We start from the raw sequence: 19,730 nt of genomic DNA, 5'->3' as shown, positions 1-19,730 counted from the left end.
AAATAGAATAAATAGAACTCTGCAATAATAATGAAAAAGTATTGGTGAAAACAGATAAAGTGCAGACTTTTAAGGTGGTAGTCCGCTGTCGTAGTATCTTCCTATCCTGGGACAGGCAGATTCAGCGAACTCTTATTGGGGTGGTCCTACATATTATTATCCATTTTAAGATGATAATTCAGTGGCTGGTCTTTTCATTGAAATTTGATCTTTGACAAGCTGGTTTTGTTGGAATGGGCTAACCCAGAAATGTGAATTTGAACACTCTCCTTTTTTTCCCACATAGTTAACCCCCTGGTCTCTTGACTCGTGAGAAATATCCCTCTTCCTAAAGTGGCACAACTCACATTAGCGGTTGAGAGAATTCTACTAATTGTTTTCTAGTTTGAGTTTGACCCTTATTGCTTAGGTAGCTAAGGACACCTTTAGAGGTCCTTTTGACATCATCAAGTGTTCTTGATTTTCAGCTCAGGGCTGTGTCAGTTGGGGCTCACCTTCTGTTCTTCAGCAACTCCTGTAGTGCTCTTTGTCTGGTCCCTGGTTTGTCAACACTGTGAACCAGGGTTATCCTTAAAACTATTTTCAGTGCGACCATCAAAAAGATGTATTTTATGTCATGAGTCTCCAAGAACCCAGAATGCATAATAGCTTCCAGGCTGCCATTCAGAGACTCTTGGATATGAGTTATCTGTCTATCACAGAATGGCATAGTGTTAGAGAGGGATTGTCTTTCCAAACAGTTTTCAATCCTAAGGCCTTCACAAGTTCCTCCCACAGGAGCACTTTAAAATGGAGTCTCTTTGGTCGGTAATTTAGACGACAACAGAAGATAAGTTTGTGATATATTAGGGTATCAAGGATGCATAGTTCCACATTCCCATCAGAAAGGACAACTAAGGGTTTCCTCAGGTTTGCTTTCTAGGGGGTACATTTCCAGTTTTAAGTGCTCTCCTTTGCCTTTCGTTGGACCCACGTATTTTCAGTAAGATCATCACCTCCAAGGCTGTAGCTGTGTTGTAGCTGGATCACATTCTGGAAAAGGCTCAATCCAGAAAATTATTCTCTAGTACTGGGTATTTAAGTGTCCAGATGGACTGTGCCCCTGCCGTAACTTACCTAAACCATCAGGGAACCGTTTGCAGCCCTGTATAATCAACTCTAATACTATTACATTTAGTTAAAAAAAAAATGGACTAGTTCTACTTCCCAGAGGTGGAGAACTGGGAGGCAGACTTAAACTTTTAACACCCCCCTCCCCCCACACTGGTCTAGTCAACCTTTCGGTTTTTGGGAGCTGGCAAGTCTGGCTTTAATGTTCTATGACTCCAGCAGAAAGGTGTCCCTCGGCCAGCCATTGGGACCATGCTCCGGACACAAATGCCTTCATCTAACAGACATTCAAAACCTATTTATTCCTTTCTCTTTTTATGGGTGGCTTTGGGACCTTATATCGTCTGTATTGTCTGTCTCAACCCCCCCCCCCCCACCCCCCCCTCCTAATTGTTCTTAAATCTTTTTCTCCTATACTTGTAGCCAGCTCACCCAGGGATGCTATGTATTTGTCCTCTGCAGCTCCTATTTTTGTTTTCTTCTTTTGGCTAATGGTAAACTGGCCAGGGACAGCATGTTTATAGGGAGGAGGCCAGCTTTTCTTCCAGTGCCCTGCCTTGTGGATGGTGGCTTCTGAAGAAAAAGAATAAACCGTAATTACAAAAGAATTCAATTTTCCCTAGTTTGAAATTGCACTTTGTATTATCTCTCTTTTTTGTGTTACCCACAAATATTATTTTACACTATATCTTACAGGGGGATTCCCAGGAGGCATGCCAAACATGGGCAACATGGCTGGAGGATTCCCTGGTGGCATGGCTGGAATGCCAGGAGTCAGTGAAATCCTCTCTGATCCAGAAGTTTTGGCTGCTATGCAGGTAAAAATATAGATCCATTTATCAACAATTGCCCAATTAAATTAAAACTGCAGAGCTGCACTCTTGGACATTAAGCCTTATCCTATTGGGTAAAATATACAATGATTCACTCATACTGTATAAGATTTCTCTGAGGAATACCAAAACTATATGAAAGCACAAAGCCACGGGTGAATTACTTTTATGGAACTCTGTGGTAACTTAAAATATACTTGTTTCATAGGAGGTTTGTTTGTTCCTTTATTATACATTAGATGTAGTTTTAGTCAAAGACATATTGGCATTTCTCTTTCATTTTTTTGGGAGACACAGGACCATTCAGTTATAGAAGCTCCGTTAGGACATTGGCACTATAAAATATTAAACATGTTGTTGCTCCTCCCTCCTCTATATCCCCAATCTGCATAAACTGAGTTTTTTTTAGTTCATGCAGACAGGGCGTTTTCTTCAATTTAGTGTGTTTATTTTCTTATGCTTCAGACACTCTGGCTGCTTTGTGATTCAATCAGCCTTGCTGGGCTGTCTGACAAATAGGAAAAAAAATCTGCTGAGGAGCTGCTGCTCACAGTGCCATCTCCTGTCGTCCCAGTTCCCGACTTGAGACCTTCCTCTGGGGGAACTACCTTCAATGCTGACGCATGTAGTGAGCAGGGGTCCTGAGCTGCCACCCTGCTGTTGGGCACGTGCATCAGTGCCAGACCTAGTGAAAAGTGCTGTGGCCGTGTCCCCCTCCCCCTAGGCAACAAGCACTTGCCGTCAAGAAGGAGGACAAGGAGCAGCCACAGCAAGATCTCCGCTGAACTTAAGAGTACAGCTGTGGTTTCGCTCACATAGGAGGGGCACAAAAACGAACAGTCTGTTTTAATAGACGTCTGTTCTCCGTTATGGCAATAGGAAAGGGAGGTGCGGACATCCTCACTCCTGCTTCCTGGCGTGCTTCACGGACAAGAGGTGCCATTTTTCACTGAGTGTGGCCACAGACCCTGCGGTGCTCCTCCGTTCAGGACAGGTTTTTACAGTCCTGAATTGGTTATTTCTGCTTTTTAATCAGTGGTTGAATGCTTGTGGGAGCCTGCCATATTGTCGCCTATAGAAAGTTATAAGCAAAAGGGTATATATCAGCCTATTGATCCATCAGAGAAGCATCTGATTTTCTATGCAAAAAATCCTTGGATGCTATCTCAGTCATTTCAAAGCTTTCAGTACTTATCATAGTGGCCAGGTGCACCCTATGGCTTTGGTCTTGGTCTGCCGACACGGATTCCAAGAGAACCTTGGAAGTACTACCCTATTAATGGAATATCCCTTTTTGGAGCACAATTGGACCAACTCATCCTGGAGGCTACATGTGGCAAAAGCCCCTTTTTACCGGTTACCCAGACCAGACCAAAACATTCCTGTTCCAGTCCTTTCTTCCCTCAGCAGATCTCGGGGATCACCTTCAAGAGGTCAGACTGCTCCCTCAAGGGCTGTGGGCCTTCTAGACGAGGAAACCCTATACCGACAGAGCCGGCTTTGGCATTATGGGAACCACCTACCACGGGAATGTGGTAGGTGCTCATCTATTATGTTTTCAGGACAAATGGCTGTGTTGGATCTAATCAGTTAGTTCACCTGTAAGCGTTGGTTTACCAGTTTATGAGCTCATCAGCTGGAGAGAATAAAATACACTACAAGTTCTGTGTGTGCAATTAGCTCTACTTTATTATTTACACATTCACATACTTATAGCACTCTGGTTACACAAAATCACGTACTTCAGCAAACTACGCCCCTAACTGTCTTACCTTCTTCTTAACCACTCATTGTGCATGTTTTAGTTACACAGACCTTGCTACATTCTCAAAGGAATTCTTCCAAGGGGGCTGTTGGTTTATCTCCTGTCTGCCATATCCAAGATCATGGGCACAGCTTCTTGCAAACAACAAAGCAATAATGAATAACTTCTAAAAACTAGCTGCATTTAAGCTGTCTTTTTAAGCTGTATTAGGACAAAATAGCTGTAAAGCAACAAGATGGCGTCAGCTCAGCAAAATCACATTTCTCAGCTGGAATCATCACCCAACTCTTGGATTCGGGGGATTGTCACTTGCAGGTATGTCATAGACCTGCTCAACTTCCCTCACTGTTGTTTTTTCACTAGAGGGCTTTCTGTCTGCAGTCTTCGGCACAGAGCACGTCAAGTGGCAATCCAGAATCTGGTTCTGGGGTAATTAATATAGTCACTCCACTGAAAAGGATATTTTTGGGTGTTTTGCCAATCTTTCTAGTTCCTAAACCAGATGGTTCCTCCAGACCCATCCTCAGCTTAAAAACCTTCTACCAACAGTTGCGAAGCCTGGGTATCGGGATGGAGTCTTTCCGGTCAGATATTACCATATGGCAGAGGGGGCATCAGTGCCTACTTCGCTTTGCAGTGAAAGACGCCCATTACCAGTTCAGGGATTTACTCTTTGGCCTGGCCTGACCACCACTCCAAGAGTCTTCACCAAAGTGATGGTTGTCATGGCAGGCCTATTTTGCTTGCAGGGAGTCAGTTGTGCCTTACCTGGACAATCTACATTTGAAAGTACCATCCTTCCAAATTTTGTCCTACCATATATAAATTATAGTGTCCTTCCTCGAAGCACACATCTTGATTATCAGCATCCCAAAAACCTTCTTGATACGAGCCCAGAGAATGCGTTTTTTGGGTCTTTATTTCAATACCAGATTCCAGGCGACTAGGTCTGTTCAATTCAGTCAAAGATCAGGGACCTACTGGCAAGGTGAGAAGTCTTTCTCTCCTGTGATGCATGAAATTGATGGGCTAAATAGTATCAGTCTTGGAGGCCGTCCTCTTTGCACAGTTCCATTCGCGGACGTTCCAGTGGGAAATCCTGCACAAATTATCAAAATTCTATCTTCACCTGGACAAACAGTTGATCAAGCTGTCCACATCTCTGCGTCCGTCCCTCACCTGGTGGCTGAACAGGTCACACATTTCCCTAGGTCCCTCCGTCCAGTCATGGACCTGGGTGCTGATAACCACAGATGCAAGTTTATTTGGATGGGGAGGGTTAATTGCAGCTGTCTGGTTTCATGGTAAGTGGAACCCCCAGGAAGCGCTACTCTGCATCAATGTGCTGGAGCTTCAGGCGGTTTACAGTGTGCTAGTCTAGGCACAGATCTTTTTGCGGGGCAAGCCGCCAAGAATCCAGTCAGACAATGCAACAGTAGTAGGATACCTGAACCATCAGGGGGGCATCTGCAGTGCAAGGGCCATGAAAGAAACATCCAAGATCAAGTTGTGGGTAGAACACCATATTCCAGGACTCTCTGTAGTCTTCATCCCAGGAGTAGAAAACTGGGAGGCTGGCTTTCTCAGCTGCAAAAAGGTAGGTCCATCCAGGAGAATGGTCCCTGCACAAGGAGGTGTTCGATTTTCTAGTTCAGCGTTGCAATCGCCCAGGCATAGACCTCATGGCGTCCCATCTGAACTTAAAGGTTGACTTGCTTATCCCCCAATGTACTCAGAGAAAGGGATTTTATGAAAGGCTTATCAAAGTCAGTGCATAGTTTCTTTAAGGTTTCTTCCTCCTTTGAGATGATTCTTATCATAGCATATTGACTTTTCTGGCATGGAATTTCTGTGCCAGAAAAGTCAATATGCCATCTTCCTCACATAAGAACAGGAGGGTGATGGTGCCCCAGCCAGGGAATGGGTCAGGAGGAGGGCTAAGTACTTATTGGTTTGGACTTGGAGGTTTTCTCTTTTGGGGGAGGAAGTCCATCTGTCTGTCGGCAAACTGGGGTCTTAATTGCATCTTTTGGTAGAACTGGTTCAGAGAGCTACAGAACTATTTGGGAGAGGTGGCCCTGGATGCGGGACTTATTAAGATTTCTGCCTATGAGGTCTCATCCCGTCGCACTCTCTGGCTTAAGTCCTGGGAGGTTGATGTGGAGTCCCTACCTTTTTCTGGGGGTGTCCTGTATTGGCCTGGAGTTTGACAATAATATTACCCGGGCAACAGGAGCATAAATTACTTTCCTTCCAGTTAATGCTCCGAAGGGCTCCAGGGTTTGCTCCTTTTGGCCCTCAAACAGGATGCTCATTCAACACCCCAGAGGAAAGTGATCCTCCCTCAGGAGTGTTTTGCAGCATGGATGCCAGGCCTGGTCTGGAAGGCAAGTCTGCCGACAAGCAATCAGCATGCCGGACGCTCTGCCCGCCCTGTATCCCCAGTGGTGGAAGTCTGCTTTCTCCTCTTCCAGGATCAGTGGTTTCAGACCACCACAGATGCTTGGGCTAGGGGAATCGTGGTGGGGGGGGCTGGTACATAATGGATCTCCTCAGGTTTTTTCTTGACTGTTCCACAGGCTCACCTGTAGACCGGTCAAAGCATCTGGCTTTGCGAAAGGCCATCCACTCCCTGCTTGCTTCAGGTGTGGATATACCAGTTCAGGAAAATCAGAGATTTGGTGTTTTATTCCAAGTTGTTTCTGGTTCTTTCAGTCCAGTCATGACCCCCAGATCTTTAAACACCCAGCTGCGGGTGCCCAAATAGAAAATGGAGACCTTGAAGTAAGTAATTTGCAGCGTAAAGCCGGTAAGTTCATTGTGTCTCTGGACATCAAGGACGCTTATTTACATGTTCCTATCTGGGAGGAGGGCCATCAGTCCCTTCTCGAGTTTGATGTTCAATTGGAATATTACCAGTTCATGGCTTTTCCTTTTGGTCTTGCCATGGCAGCACTGTTGCGGTCTGAGGGGGTTACGATCGTTAATTACCTGGGCAATCTTCTCAAGGCAAAGTCACCATTGTTGCTTCTGTCCTATGTCCAGGTGACGGCGCGTATCCTGGAGTGCTGCGGTTGGATCCTCAATTTCAAGACATCCAATACGTGCTAACGTATTATCTTTTTGGGTCTACTCTTCAACCTGCAAACAGAATATTCTTGCCACCAGACAAGATTCAGTCCTTACAGAAGGTAGAAACAGACCTTACATGGTCTCTATTGGCTGTTTTGTCTTTCCCCTCAAGTGCATAAGTTGCTTGTTTTGTGGCTGCAGAATTGCCATCTCTGCAGGGTCTGTTCTCAATCTGGCATTGCACCTAGGTGACAACAGATGCCAGCCTTCAAGGTTGGGGAGCTGTATGTCTTCACAGCCACTTTCAGGTTCTTTGGATTGTAGAAGACTCCAAGGTTCTAATCAGTGTGTTTGAACTGCAAGCAGAGTTCTGTGCTCATTTGCGACGGTGAAAATAGTTGGATAGTGCCATGGGGATGGTATCCCTCAATCAGCAGGGCAGCATCAGTTGTCGTTTAGCCATGAGAAAGATTATCGGGATCTTTCAAAGGGCAGAAAAACATGCTTGAACCATCATGGCGGTTTTTAATCCCAGGGGTGGAAAATTGGGAGGCAGACTCCATATAGGGTCAAACTCCAGTAAAATCAAATTCCTCTCCGCGCATCCTCCACACTCGCCAGAAGTTCGTCAGGAGATCCCCCTAGTTCATGCGCTTCACTCCTAAAACGTGGCTTCACATGGAGGTGCGCCCATAAGAAGTATGTCCACCATTTCAGTACACCCGCCTCCACGTCTCCCATTCCACCTCACCCATACAGCATGACGACTTGTGATCCTCCCGGGGGTGGAAGTGAGTAGATGAGTGCAGCCCAGACCTACTAAGTCAAGGCCCATTTTTTCATATGTTTGTTTAGAACTTTTGACTTTAATGGTGTGACTATTGAAGCCATGATACTTCGGGCAAAATGTTTGTTAGAGTGTGTGGTGCAAATAAATCTTTGTGCTCTGAAGCCAGTTTAGGCCAAAAATTATTGGGCGTGGAGGACATACACTATATGGACAAAAATATTTGGCCACACCTGTCAATTATTGAATTCTGGTATTTCAATCAGACCCGTTGCCAGAGGTGTATAAAATCAAGCACTTAGCCATGCAGTCTCCATTTTCAAACATTTGTTATACAAAATGGGTCATTCTGAAGAGCTCGGTGACTTCAAGCGGGGTACTGTGATAGGATGCCACCTTTGCAATACGACAGTTCATGAAACTGGATATTCCACTACCAACTGTAAGTGATATTATTAGAAAGTGGAAGTGTTTAGGAACAATAGCAACTCGACCACGAAGCGGAAGACCACGTAACATCACAGAGCAGGGTCAACGACTGCTAAGGCGCATGGTGTGTAAAAATCATTAACGCTCTCCTGAATCCATAGCTGAAGAGTTCCAAACTTCCACTGGCATTAAGTGCAAAAACTGTGCGATGGAAGCTTAAGGGAATGGGTTTCCATGGCCAAGCAGTTGCATGCAAGCCCCACATTACCAAGACCAGTGGTCAGATGGGCGATTCTAGGTTTGGCGGATGTCAGGAGAACGTTATCTGCCTGAATGCATTATGCAAACTGTGAAGTTTGGTGGATGAGGAATAATGGTATGGGACTGTTTTTCAGGGTTTGGGCAAGGCCCCTTATCTCCAGTGAAGGCTAATCCATCCAACTTCAGTGCCTAGCCTCATAAATGCTCTACAGAATGAATGGGCACAAATTCACTAAGAAACTCTCCAACATCTTGATGCTGATTTGCGCTTTAGCTCTATTTTAAGGTTCGGGTGTTTGGCTTTTTCTGTCTTCTTTCATGAAGACTCTCTTTGATGCCTGATGTGCAGATATTCTTGCAGGGGTGGTTCATGTACAACCTCCATATAGTTTTACAGTGGCTCCTTGGGATTCAAAACTTGGGGGCATATTGAATAAGGTTTATGTTCCGCTGAACCTGCGCAGTATTGACGGTAATTCTGTACCACAATAACGCATATTTTCTTGCGCAACCCTATGGGGTGCGCACGAAAATCCACGTTATTGCGGTACCGTGGATTGACTTCGCGGGCCGGAAACCTAATTGAATATGCCCCTAGGTGTTAAATGCTTTGCAGCAATCCCCAATTGAACCCATGGAGTCTGTGGACTTGAAATTCCTTATGTGGAAGAGTGTCTTCCTTTGGGCATTTATTCAGTTAGAAGAGTTCCAGAGCTAGCAGCTTTGTCCTGTAAGTCTCCTTCTTCTAGTTTTTCATGGGCGGTTCTTTGGGCCAAACCTGCCATCCTTCCTAAGGCAATGTCTCGATTCCACATTAATCAGGATATTGTCATCCTGGCTTTAATTGTCTGTCTTCAGAAGATGAGGCTTCTCTTCATTCTCTGTATGTGATCAGAGCTTTTCGTACTTGTGTGTGTAGAACCTATGACTTGTGCAAGACTGAGTATCTTTTAGTCCTATATGATGCGCACAAAATTCTAAAGTTACTATTGCTTGGTGAATTACGGCTGCAATCAGTCAGGCTTATGGTGGGGCAGGGCAAACTTTTCCTGAAAATCTTCGGACTCACTCCACCAGTTCGGTGAGTGCTTCCTGGGCAGCATAAGCATGGCGCCTCGACTGAACAGCTGTTTTGGGCAGCTACCCAATCCTCTGTTCACACCTTTACCCAATTCTACAAGTTCAATGTGTTTGCATCAAGGGATGCCAATTTTGGGCGAGAGGTGCTTTGCACTTTTTCTTCTGACTGTCCCTACCCATGATGGCAGCTTTAGGATGTCCCCAATGTACCCGTTGTCCCCCAATGGATGCTGGAGAAAATAATAGTTTTATACTTGCGTTAAATCCATCTCTCAATCCATTTAGGGAGACAGTGCACTCACCCTTGGCGCTCTAGTTTCTCCTTTGTCTGACATGTTGTGTGTTGTGTTCAGGAGGATGCTGTTTTCCTCCTTTCTGACACTATACCCCAATGTACCTGGTGTCCCCCAGTGGACTAAGAGAAATGGATTTAGCACACACATAAATATCCTATTTTCTTTGCTTTTTCCACGGACAAAACCTAAACGTAAATTTCAGGTAACATGCCTGTGAGGATACCAGGTTTAACGTAACCTTCTGCGCCACACAGCTGGTCTACCTGGTACCTACCCAAGGTTCAAAATCACCCAGGCAAATATCCGAAATAAAATAAATAAGTTTATTTAACAAAATGGTAGCACCAAACAGCAATAAACATATTTAAATAATAACTTGCAACAAATAACACTACAGTCTGGCACAGACAACATACAGGGTATAATGAAAACACCTCACCAGTATCCTTGTCACTTTAAGGGACTGCTGTCTATTAATTCAAGCTTCTCCCCCTATCTCCTTTAAGGCTACCAGCAAGGTAGGGGCCCTGAGTCACTGTCACTCCGCTTTTGGCAGACACACAGCTCCCCAAGACCTGGAGAGGTAGATCAGGGCAACGGCAGTATTCCAGGGACCGATTGTCCCTTTCCTGTCAGGGGCAGAGATTTAGATCTCAAGGCCAGCCTGATTTCAGCTATCACTGGGTAGTGAATGCCAATTTTCCTTTTTTTTAAGCCCAAAAATGACTTCATCATCAATTTCAGGACCTGCCTGATTGGTCATTTTCTGTGTTTACCTTTCACAGGTAAACATACAGACAAAGGGATAGCAGATGATTTAATTAGGGACCAGGTATTGTTCTTTGGCTATACAACAGAGTTTGTTTAAACAAGAGAGATAACAATCCATACACCTTTACATTTAATTACACAATGCAGTCCTCTGTAATTAAACATAGAGGTCTGTCTGTGGGTCTTTTCCCTATGCTAGCACACACTGCCCCACAGCTAAACAAAGACAAGAGACCCCCTGGTGTGATGTACATTCATACAGGACTGGTGGACAATAATCCTTTTGCCTAGGCTGAAACAATGGACTAGTTTGCAAGATAACAAAACATGCTGGCAGACTACTTTAGTTTCAAAATAGAATATATAAAAGTCTAAATATGACTGAGAAATATGGGGAACCAGAGTGCTCGAAAAAGTATATCTTTTTATAATTCACAGTTTGTGAGAAATGAGGTACAGACTGGTTGGGGTGAGTTAATACCTTGTTTCTCCACAATGCCGTTTACAGATATTTTTGTCTTTTTACTAAGGCGGATATGGATAAACATGAAACTTCACCTATAGCGTCTAAATTCACCACTATTCCGATCCTGTATGCTGTAGCTTTTAAGGATATTAAAATAATCTATTTTTGTAGGTGCCTGTGCTTCTTTAAGACCAATTTCAGTCTCTGATTGAGTCAACAAAGCTGTGGAGAAATGGTTGAAGTAACTTTTGAAGTTATGCAGTAAGGGAGGCCTTGGTCTGAATTAGTGACCTTGAACATCCTAGAAATATTGGAGTTTGTGGGAGATGCAGCTCTGGTTGCTGGTATGATTGAGGCCTGAATTTCCGCTTCTGTGGTCTCTGAATCTGTCTTCCAAGCCTTGAGCCAGAGACTTCTGTGACCAGAGTCAAAAAAGAATCTGGAATCATTGCATGCTTTGGATAGTGTCTTATTTGGCACAGAACTGGATAAGATCATTAGATAGGCGACGGATGAGAAGAGCACCTTCCTGCTGGTAAATTTACATAAAGCAGGGGCGCTAGGTTTTGGTCCTTTTGCTTTGCCAGTAAAGGAAAGAGTCAAAAGTAGAGGGCATTTCTCTGCTCCTTATGGAAACCAGCATAGTGGGAGACAGGATTGAACAACAAAGAAACAGATAACTAAGCCCTCAAGATAGTCTGCATTACAGGCAATTTACTCACCTGTTGTGGGAGGCTTGACTGCTACTCTTCCGGGATCTTTGGTTCAGTTCCACTTCAGATTCCTAGGGTAAAATGTTTTCTGGAATAGAGATACTCCACACACATTTTTTTGCATTATTGGTGGATAAGATAGTCTCCAGTGCTGGTAGAACAGAGGCTGGGACGGATTGGGGACTTAAAGTGGTCCTGGAAAATATTCTTGAAGTGGCCTTGAGAGCAGTACCAAATAAATTGTAGTTGGGGTCAACAAAAAAGTAGGCACGTGAATTATTGGTAAGACCTATAACCAATCCGCCTTTGGGATCACTGATATACTTACACATGGATACTCTTCAGCCTTTGCTACTACTCTTTATGTTAGTATACTAAATTTAGGGTGTTTTAATATGAAATAGGTAGCATGTTTATTGTTTGAGTTTATTGGTGGCACTTTCTTTTAACCAGTGTTCGAAGTGGGCTCGTATACCATACTGCCACTTGTCCTACTGCTTTCTTTGTAAACCTATCAAATTACATTCACACAGTGACATATTCCATACTGCAACATCTAAATCCCTACTTCAACTGCTACATTTCACCATAATACAGTACTACTATGGAAAGCATACTTGGCAACATTTCAAAACAACATTTATGCATGCTTTGCTGCTGGGTAACTGAATCCATACCAGTTGTGTACTGAACAGTTTATGCAGATCAGTGACACTGCAGCCCAACCAAGATGATTAAATTTGCATTTTCACAGACCAATGTTCCTAATCTTGGCCTCTCAATGGACATTCAACAGATAACAGCCATGGGTATGTTGTGTATATGCATTATTAATATTTTAATTGAATTAAGACTAGTCACAATAAAAATCTTAGTTATTTAAATTGGGTATAAATGTAGTTTTTGTTCAGTGAATCACACCCACAACATACACGTTTGTTGCTGATTTTCTCTGCTAAACTAACAAAGCAAATATGCAGCTTCTTGCTCTGCCTGCAGAGTTTGTGCTACTACCACAACTACAACTTTCGGCATGCTTTGATGTGGTCATTCCAGAGCTAATCGATGCAGCTTTATACTTCCTGTTGCCATTACCAAGAGGAAATCTTATTGAGGCAGGAGACAATCATTTGGGTGTTAGCGGGTGAATGCTATGCATACCCCTCAGTATTTATTACTCCTTTGCACTCAGACTTGGGGCTGAAAGGCATGAGTCTGTCTGTCTGTGATTGCTCAGACCTTTTGATTGTACATTGGGCGTTAGTTGTATTCTGCTGCTACAACTGTCCAGACCATCGAATTAGATTAAGGATTGCAACCAGCTCAGTTATAGAATTGTATTACATATGCCTCAAACCCCCAGTTATCTGTATACCTAAGTGACCATGCTGCATTATAAAGAAATGCTGAGTATAAATATACACCATCTTCGATTACAGCTAATTTCATTATTTTAGTAATTTAGCTGTGCCGGCACAGCTCAGATCCGTGATGCAGGAGACAGCCGTCTGGGTGGAACTGAAATAAGTCACAAGAGAGCCTCTGCAGCCCTGTCTGTGTGACACACGACCTCAAAATTAAGGGCAAGTAAGATAGCAAAGCCATTCCCTGCGCCACTGGGAGACGAGTAAAAAATATATATATATCCACTCAAAGAAAAACTTATATCAGGTGGTGACCAGACTGCCTCATTAGGCCACCTGCCTACCTGGAAAATTCCTGTTAAGGCCTATGACCAATCCACCTCTGAACACAGGAGACTGGTTTTATTTCAGGCCCATTAACAAGATACATCTTTTCGCCCAATTTTGAACCACAACACACATTTTCAGCTGGATAGTCAAGATTGTATCATTGAGATCCATTAGACCATCCATTCTTGGTCATCAGCGATGCCTATGCGCATTTCTCTCAATTTGCTGTTCAGTTTCGTCATTTTCAGATTTTGGCTCTCCCTTTTGGTCTAATGAGAGCCCCGGTGATGTTTACAAAAACTTTAGCAGTTCTTCTGTGGTCTAAGGGAATGATGATTTTTACTTTTTTTTTTTTTTTTTTTTTGAACTCTTGATCAAGGCAGTGTTTCCAACCTTACTTCTGGCACATCTCCACAGGTACATGAGTCTTTTATATTTGGATTATCAGTTTCAAGAATTACGATCTTATCCCTATTTGGAGGCTTGTGTTTCTGGGTCTGCTGTTTGTCCCCCAGAAGAAACACCCTCTGCTGTTGAGTATCAAAGTAGTTTTGTTACACAGTTTATTAAGGGGTCAATTGGCTTTCAGGTTTATCTCAAGACTTTTCTGTATGAAAGTCCTAGGGAAGATGGTTTTGACATTTGAAGCTGTACAGTTTGTAATTTTTCATTCAAGAGCGTTCCAGATCGTTCTGTTCTTGAAATGGGAAAAGTCGCTCCATCACTTGCCCAGACAACACATCAGTCTATCTACGAGATGATGTTGCTTGCTTTTCTGGTGGATGAGGTATGGCTGTGATATGGAATTGTACAATAGTGAAAATCCATGTTGAACCACAAGGTGGAGCAGTTTTGCTCCAGAACCAGGGACTTACAGGCATCCCTTATCAACACTGATCCCTTATAATTTCCATCTGATTTATCTGTTTCCTCCAGTGGCAATGGCACTACACATTCTCAACAAGATAAAAAGAGCAGGGAACTGGTGCTTTTGGTGGTACAGGACATTCTCAGAAGTGTACCCACCCGAAGGGGCAGCCTTGAGACCTCCCCATGGTCCAGTGTCCCCCAAGAGGATGAAAGGGAAAACCATTTATTTTATAATTGCGTTATAGCCTTTTCTCTGAGTCCACTTGGGGAGACAGAGGACTCTGTCCAGATTATGATATAGTTATCCTAAATTATATATTTATTTTTAGGGATAATGGGGTTTTTTGTTTTTTTTCCCTTTTTTTTTTTTTTTTCCAGTTTCTCTGTTTCTATTCTGGGGGGCTTGGTTAGAAAATAATGGCGTTCCAGCAGGATATGGATATAGAGGAGGAAGGAGCAGAAACCAGGGGAATATTTTAAAGTGCCAACGTCCTGGTGCAGGCTCTACACTCCCATGGTCCAGTGTGCCGCAAAGGATTCAGAGAAGAGCATTTAATTTAAGTGCTTTTTGTTATCTCTTTATTAAATCTGTTTTGTGGTTTACTTATGCATTTTTTGCTTATATGTGACTGCATAGTGTTTAAAGCTGGTATGGAGCTGGTATGGAGTCGGAGGCACAGATTGGGATTATACTTGTCTGGACCACACATGGGTGTTTTGTGAACAGTGCAATCTCTAGCTTCAATAACTAAAACTGTGGATTGAGGAGTTAAGCTTAAACATGATTGAAAATGCACCTGCATAATTGTGAGAGATATTGACAATGTATCCATATTTGCTAATGATTCTAAGCCAGGTATAGAACTGGGTGGTAAATTGCTACAGAAAGATTGCAGAATGGGAAGTGAGGCCGTAAAATAACACATTTTAGTGTAGGTAATGTGCCTGTGCTGTAGTAATAACAATGCGCTCTTGCAATATTTAAATGTATATTTAGTTTTATTTCCCATATGTTCTAATAATTAACTATTGAGGTTATGCCACAATCCTATTTCAATAATGATTATGTTGGTAAATCATAATGGTTATTTTAACCTTCGATGAGCCTAATATGGATTTACACTGTGATACCAATATCATAATTTTAAAGCAAATAAAACTATGTGAGTTACTTTGCTGCCTATGATTGCACTCTTTTTAGTATTCCTTTATTTAATGTGTTCAATTGATATAGTTTCCTATGTATGGTTGTAGAATTAAATTATCAGTAGCTCTCTCATTCTAAAAGAGCATTACCCAGTATTGTAACAGTTTTACTCAAAATGTAATTGTATCTAAGAAGAAAGCAACTGTATCCATGCAAATAGCAACAGTATCTTTATAGATTTGCCGTTTGTATATTTGCTACATCCCAAATTTCTCTTCCTCCTATTCATGTAAAACACATACAGGCTGCTTAATTTATGTATAGAACTCAACAGATTATCCTATATGTTATTTTTAGTAATTCTGCTTATAATTCTGTCCAGGTTGCCAGTTTGGTCTTGAGCATCCCTCCTCTGTGTATACATATTCTTTTTTTACAGTTCCCCTTCCCATGTATATTGGAGTATTCATTGTGTGTCAAAATTAGGTGTTAGTGTGAAATAAATTTACACACTATGCTGTTTTGGGTAGCTCCTTTATAATCTGTAGTCTTTTCAGCCAATAGCCAGTTTACTCGTTAGGACTGATCTTCAATCCAATTATTGTGATTCATTATTCAGTTTAATGTTTACTGCTCTTACAATATGTGCAGATATTACAAGTCCGTTGTGTTCTAATTTTTCAGTATTGCTATAATTACAAATACTAACTACTCATCATTTTAACACACTGAAATCACTAGTTACCAAAGATACATCACAGTTGTTTATACATCTATTTACTAAACATATATTGTTTTCAATAAATGCTTTGTAAATCAGACTAGTCATGCAAAAGTCCTATTTTGTTGAATGTTTATATTGACTGCTATAAAACAGAAAATAGATTAGCCCCCTTCCTCCTAGGCCATTTGCTCTCCCTGTAGCAGTGTGTCCTAGGTTATTACTTGCCTTACAGTTTACCATTATAATTTTACATGTCCCAGTTCATGGTTTACCCAATAAAGGAACTGGCCATTGATTGCTACATGTGTTCTCTTCTTACAGGATCCTGAGGTGATGGCTGCATTTCAAGATGTAGCTCAAAACCCAGCCAACATATCAAAGTATCAGAGCAACCCAAAGGTTATGAACCTGATCAGCAAGTTATCTACAAAGTTCGGAGGAAGTGCATAACTTACTTGAAAAAGATCCATACACAGAATTATTGTGAATAAACATAAATGAGAAGATCTCATGGACCTCTCCACGTTCTCACAATTGCCCTTTTATCTTTTGACATGAATGACACACCTGTATAAATACTGCACCACTGATGACAAATGGTGTTAAAGCACATATAATTATAATTAAAGTGTTTATAGATTAAAAAGACAATATAAAGTCAGGTTTTTTTTGGGGGGGGGTGAGGGGAGGTTATTTCAATCTTAGCTGGATTATACTACAATTTAAATAACTGGATATTTTCGCAAATAAAAGAGTGCCACTTCTCTTAGTAATAGCTTTTGAGTTGCAATATAATAAAATACACTACCTGGAAAATTCCTGTTAATTTTTGTGGGGGAGGGGTTTTTTTTTTTGAACAGACATACCGCAAAGATTGCTTCCCACCTACTCCTACAATATTGCAGGCTGTAGCAGCAAAGTTACATCTTTTGCAGTCGGGCAAAGCTGAGGGTGGAGTCATGTATAGGTGCTACAGCTAGTATGACATTTGATATAATCTTTAATCGAAGCTCCCTGAATGGTCAGCTATTATGTTCGGGTTTGGTGGCTGACGAATAGTTTGTATGTCTGTCTGTTTAACATCTTATTCTCTGCTTTAAGACAGCCATGTAAATGTATAAATTGGCGGTGTTGTTCAATCTCAAATTTTTTACGGGCAGGAATTAAAATGGCAATTTAATTAAAGGCAACACCAGACGTGTTGGGTTGGAAAATCAATGTTTACCAAGCCCACACGACGGGTTTTGCCTTTAATAAAATTGCCATTTTAATTCCCGACGGCCAAATCACTAACAATCATAAATTTAATGAGACCACAGATTTATGCTTGTAAAAGTATGCTGTTCTAGAGTATTGCTGTTAGCACTGAGGGTCCAACTGTGAGGTAAATATGCTAATGACTATTTTGTCTCATTAATTACCACCCTCAAAAGGTAGTTTTCAGTTTAAAATCTGTTCTTTCAGTTATGCTCCATTTACTTTTGTCAAAACAGTATAATACAGGGAATAATGATAATCATTTCAAGTAAGATTGCCTGCAAAGTCTCATTTAAGATATGTATTTCTATAAACAATCTAATTGTAACACTCATAATATTCCATAGACAAAAAACCTTGTGGTTTAACACAGGGTTGTCCAACCCGCGGGCCGCATGCGGCCTAGCATGCCTGTAAATGTGGCCCAGCAGGAGTTTTGGTTGTGGCAAGGGGGCAGCGCTGTTAATGAAAAAAAAAATCCTGCAAAAAAGAAAAAGATAAGAAAATACTTACCTTGTGGTCACGCGGTCCCTCCCTGGTCTCCTCCTCCGTGCGGTGCTCGCAGTGAATGTCGGGCTATCATTCGTGTTAATGTATTTTATGTGCGGCCCAAAACAACTTGTCGCCTTCCAATGTGGCCCAGGGAAGCTAAAAGGTTGGACACCCCTGGTTTAACATGTCCAATTTAAGGTTTCCTGTTCCACTCAAACTCCAAAAAAGCAATGAAATTGTGACGATTAAGGCAGTAGCGCAATACAAACATTGTATGCCCTTACATCCTGTGGTTAGCTGCAGATTCAGCACTATCATGGAGTGAGATTGCTGTCACTCACAAAATGGTGAAGCTGCTAATTCACAGATTTGTGTGTTCACTAGAATGCACACATGCAGCAACTGAAGGTCTGATCAGCTGTGTAGCACAGCATATAGTTCCCACATCCATCCCAATTAGTCTTGATATATGGATGGCAATTTAAGAGTGTATGCAAATTTACAGGTAAATACTGGTGACTGGATGGTGAATGTACTGAGTGGAAGAGATTCAATAGTGTCCAATATTAGATTGAGTGCGAGTATAAAAAAATATTAATCCGACATGTTGAACTAGGTTTTTGTTCTATGGCATTTCATAGTTTTTTGGAAAATTACAATATTATGTTTTCACGTATAGAAACAGAATTTCAAAAGCCCCCAGTGCCCACTAGCTACACTCATATGCCTGCCAGCTTTTCTGTCACATGCCACAACTTGCCCACCAGCTTTTCTCAAACATGCCATCCTTTGTCCATCAGATTTTCTATCATATGCCAAACCCTGCCCACCACGTTTTCTATCACATACCCTCCTGTCTGCCAGTTGTTTTTTTTTTATGTAATCTCTTTTTATTGAAGTGAAACAGCATATACATGTGTATGCAACAGTATTAACACATAAATATAGTACTTCAAGTATTTCGTTGCATATCATCAATTGCAAGTTCACCTAAAGTGGCGTATATCTGCTTAACCTTTCTTATATAAAAATAATAAAAGAAAGTAAGGGGGATGGGCGATAGAAAGATAGAAGGGAAGGTTGGGAGGAAAGACATGGGGGGGGGGTTGGGTTTCATACATTCCACTGCGCAAACAACACAGCCTTTAAATTCAATCCATTCCGACCACGTTGCGCAGAAAGCTCTATTTTTATCATCTGCCGCATAGATTATTTCATCCATTACCATATAAAAGTATGTAAACCATTCTTTTATAGTGGGAGTTAACGGTGATTTCCAGTGAACCGGAATCACAGCCTTGGCAGCGCTATTGAGAAATTTTACCGAGGACTTTTTGTATTGAGAGACTGGCATATTAGTATCGTTGAGTAGCCAAAATCTCGGGCAGTTTGGTAAATCGGTTCCCACAATTGATTTGGAGATGAGAATAACCGCATTCCCACCATATATGTAAAGGGGTGCCCGAAGCTCCTAGACATCTCCAGTAGAGATCTGGGACCCCGGGGAACATCTTTGCCAAGAAGCTTGGGCACCGGTACCACCTAGTTAATATTTTGTAGTGTGTTTCAACCACTCTTAAACTAATTGAGCTGGCTTGAGTGCGCTGAAATATGACTCCCCATTCTGACTCAGGTATGTCCATGTTTAACTCCCGCTACCAGTCCCTGGTGAATTTTGGTAGCGCTTTGAATAGGTGCACTATCAAGATCTTATATATAGATAATAATGTATGCCAGGGGCATTGAGCCGCCGTGCATAGGGTCTCAAACTGCGTGCACGTCCTACCTGCCTCCTCGCAGACTCCTCTAGAACCTGCAAAGTGTCTCAATTGAATATGCCTCCAAATTTCCACATTGGGTAAGCCCCATTTTGCCTGTAGATCGGCAAAAGGTATGACTCGAGACCTGCCCACCAGCTGGTCGACACGGGTTATCCCCACTTGGATCCAATGTTGGAAAGACT

General features: G+C 42.1%; 1 protein-coding gene across 1 annotated transcript in view; it reads left to right on the top strand.

Moving 5' to 3' along the window:
• Positions 1-16,703, top strand: part of ST13 (ST13 Hsp70 interacting protein) — a 97,869-nt gene extending 81,166 nt beyond the window's left edge. Inside the window, exons 11-12 of the mRNA XM_075182782.1 lie at positions 1,807-1,928; positions 16,340-16,703. Of these exons, the coding sequence (XP_075038883.1) occupies positions 1,807-1,928; positions 16,340-16,468 (251 nt within the window). The 3' untranslated portion in view covers positions 16,469-16,703. The remainder of the gene's footprint in view (positions 1-1,806; positions 1,929-16,339) is intronic.
• The last annotated feature ends 3,027 nt before the right edge of the window (positions 16,704-19,730 follow it).

This window comes from Mixophyes fleayi, chromosome 8 (genome assembly GCF_038048845.1).
Source record: "Mixophyes fleayi isolate aMixFle1 chromosome 8, aMixFle1.hap1, whole genome shotgun sequence".
Classification (NCBI taxonomy): domain Eukaryota; kingdom Metazoa; phylum Chordata; class Amphibia; order Anura; family Limnodynastidae; genus Mixophyes; species Mixophyes fleayi.
The sequence above is the reverse complement of the archived record's forward strand: the minus strand, read 5'-3'. Positions and strand labels throughout refer to the sequence as shown.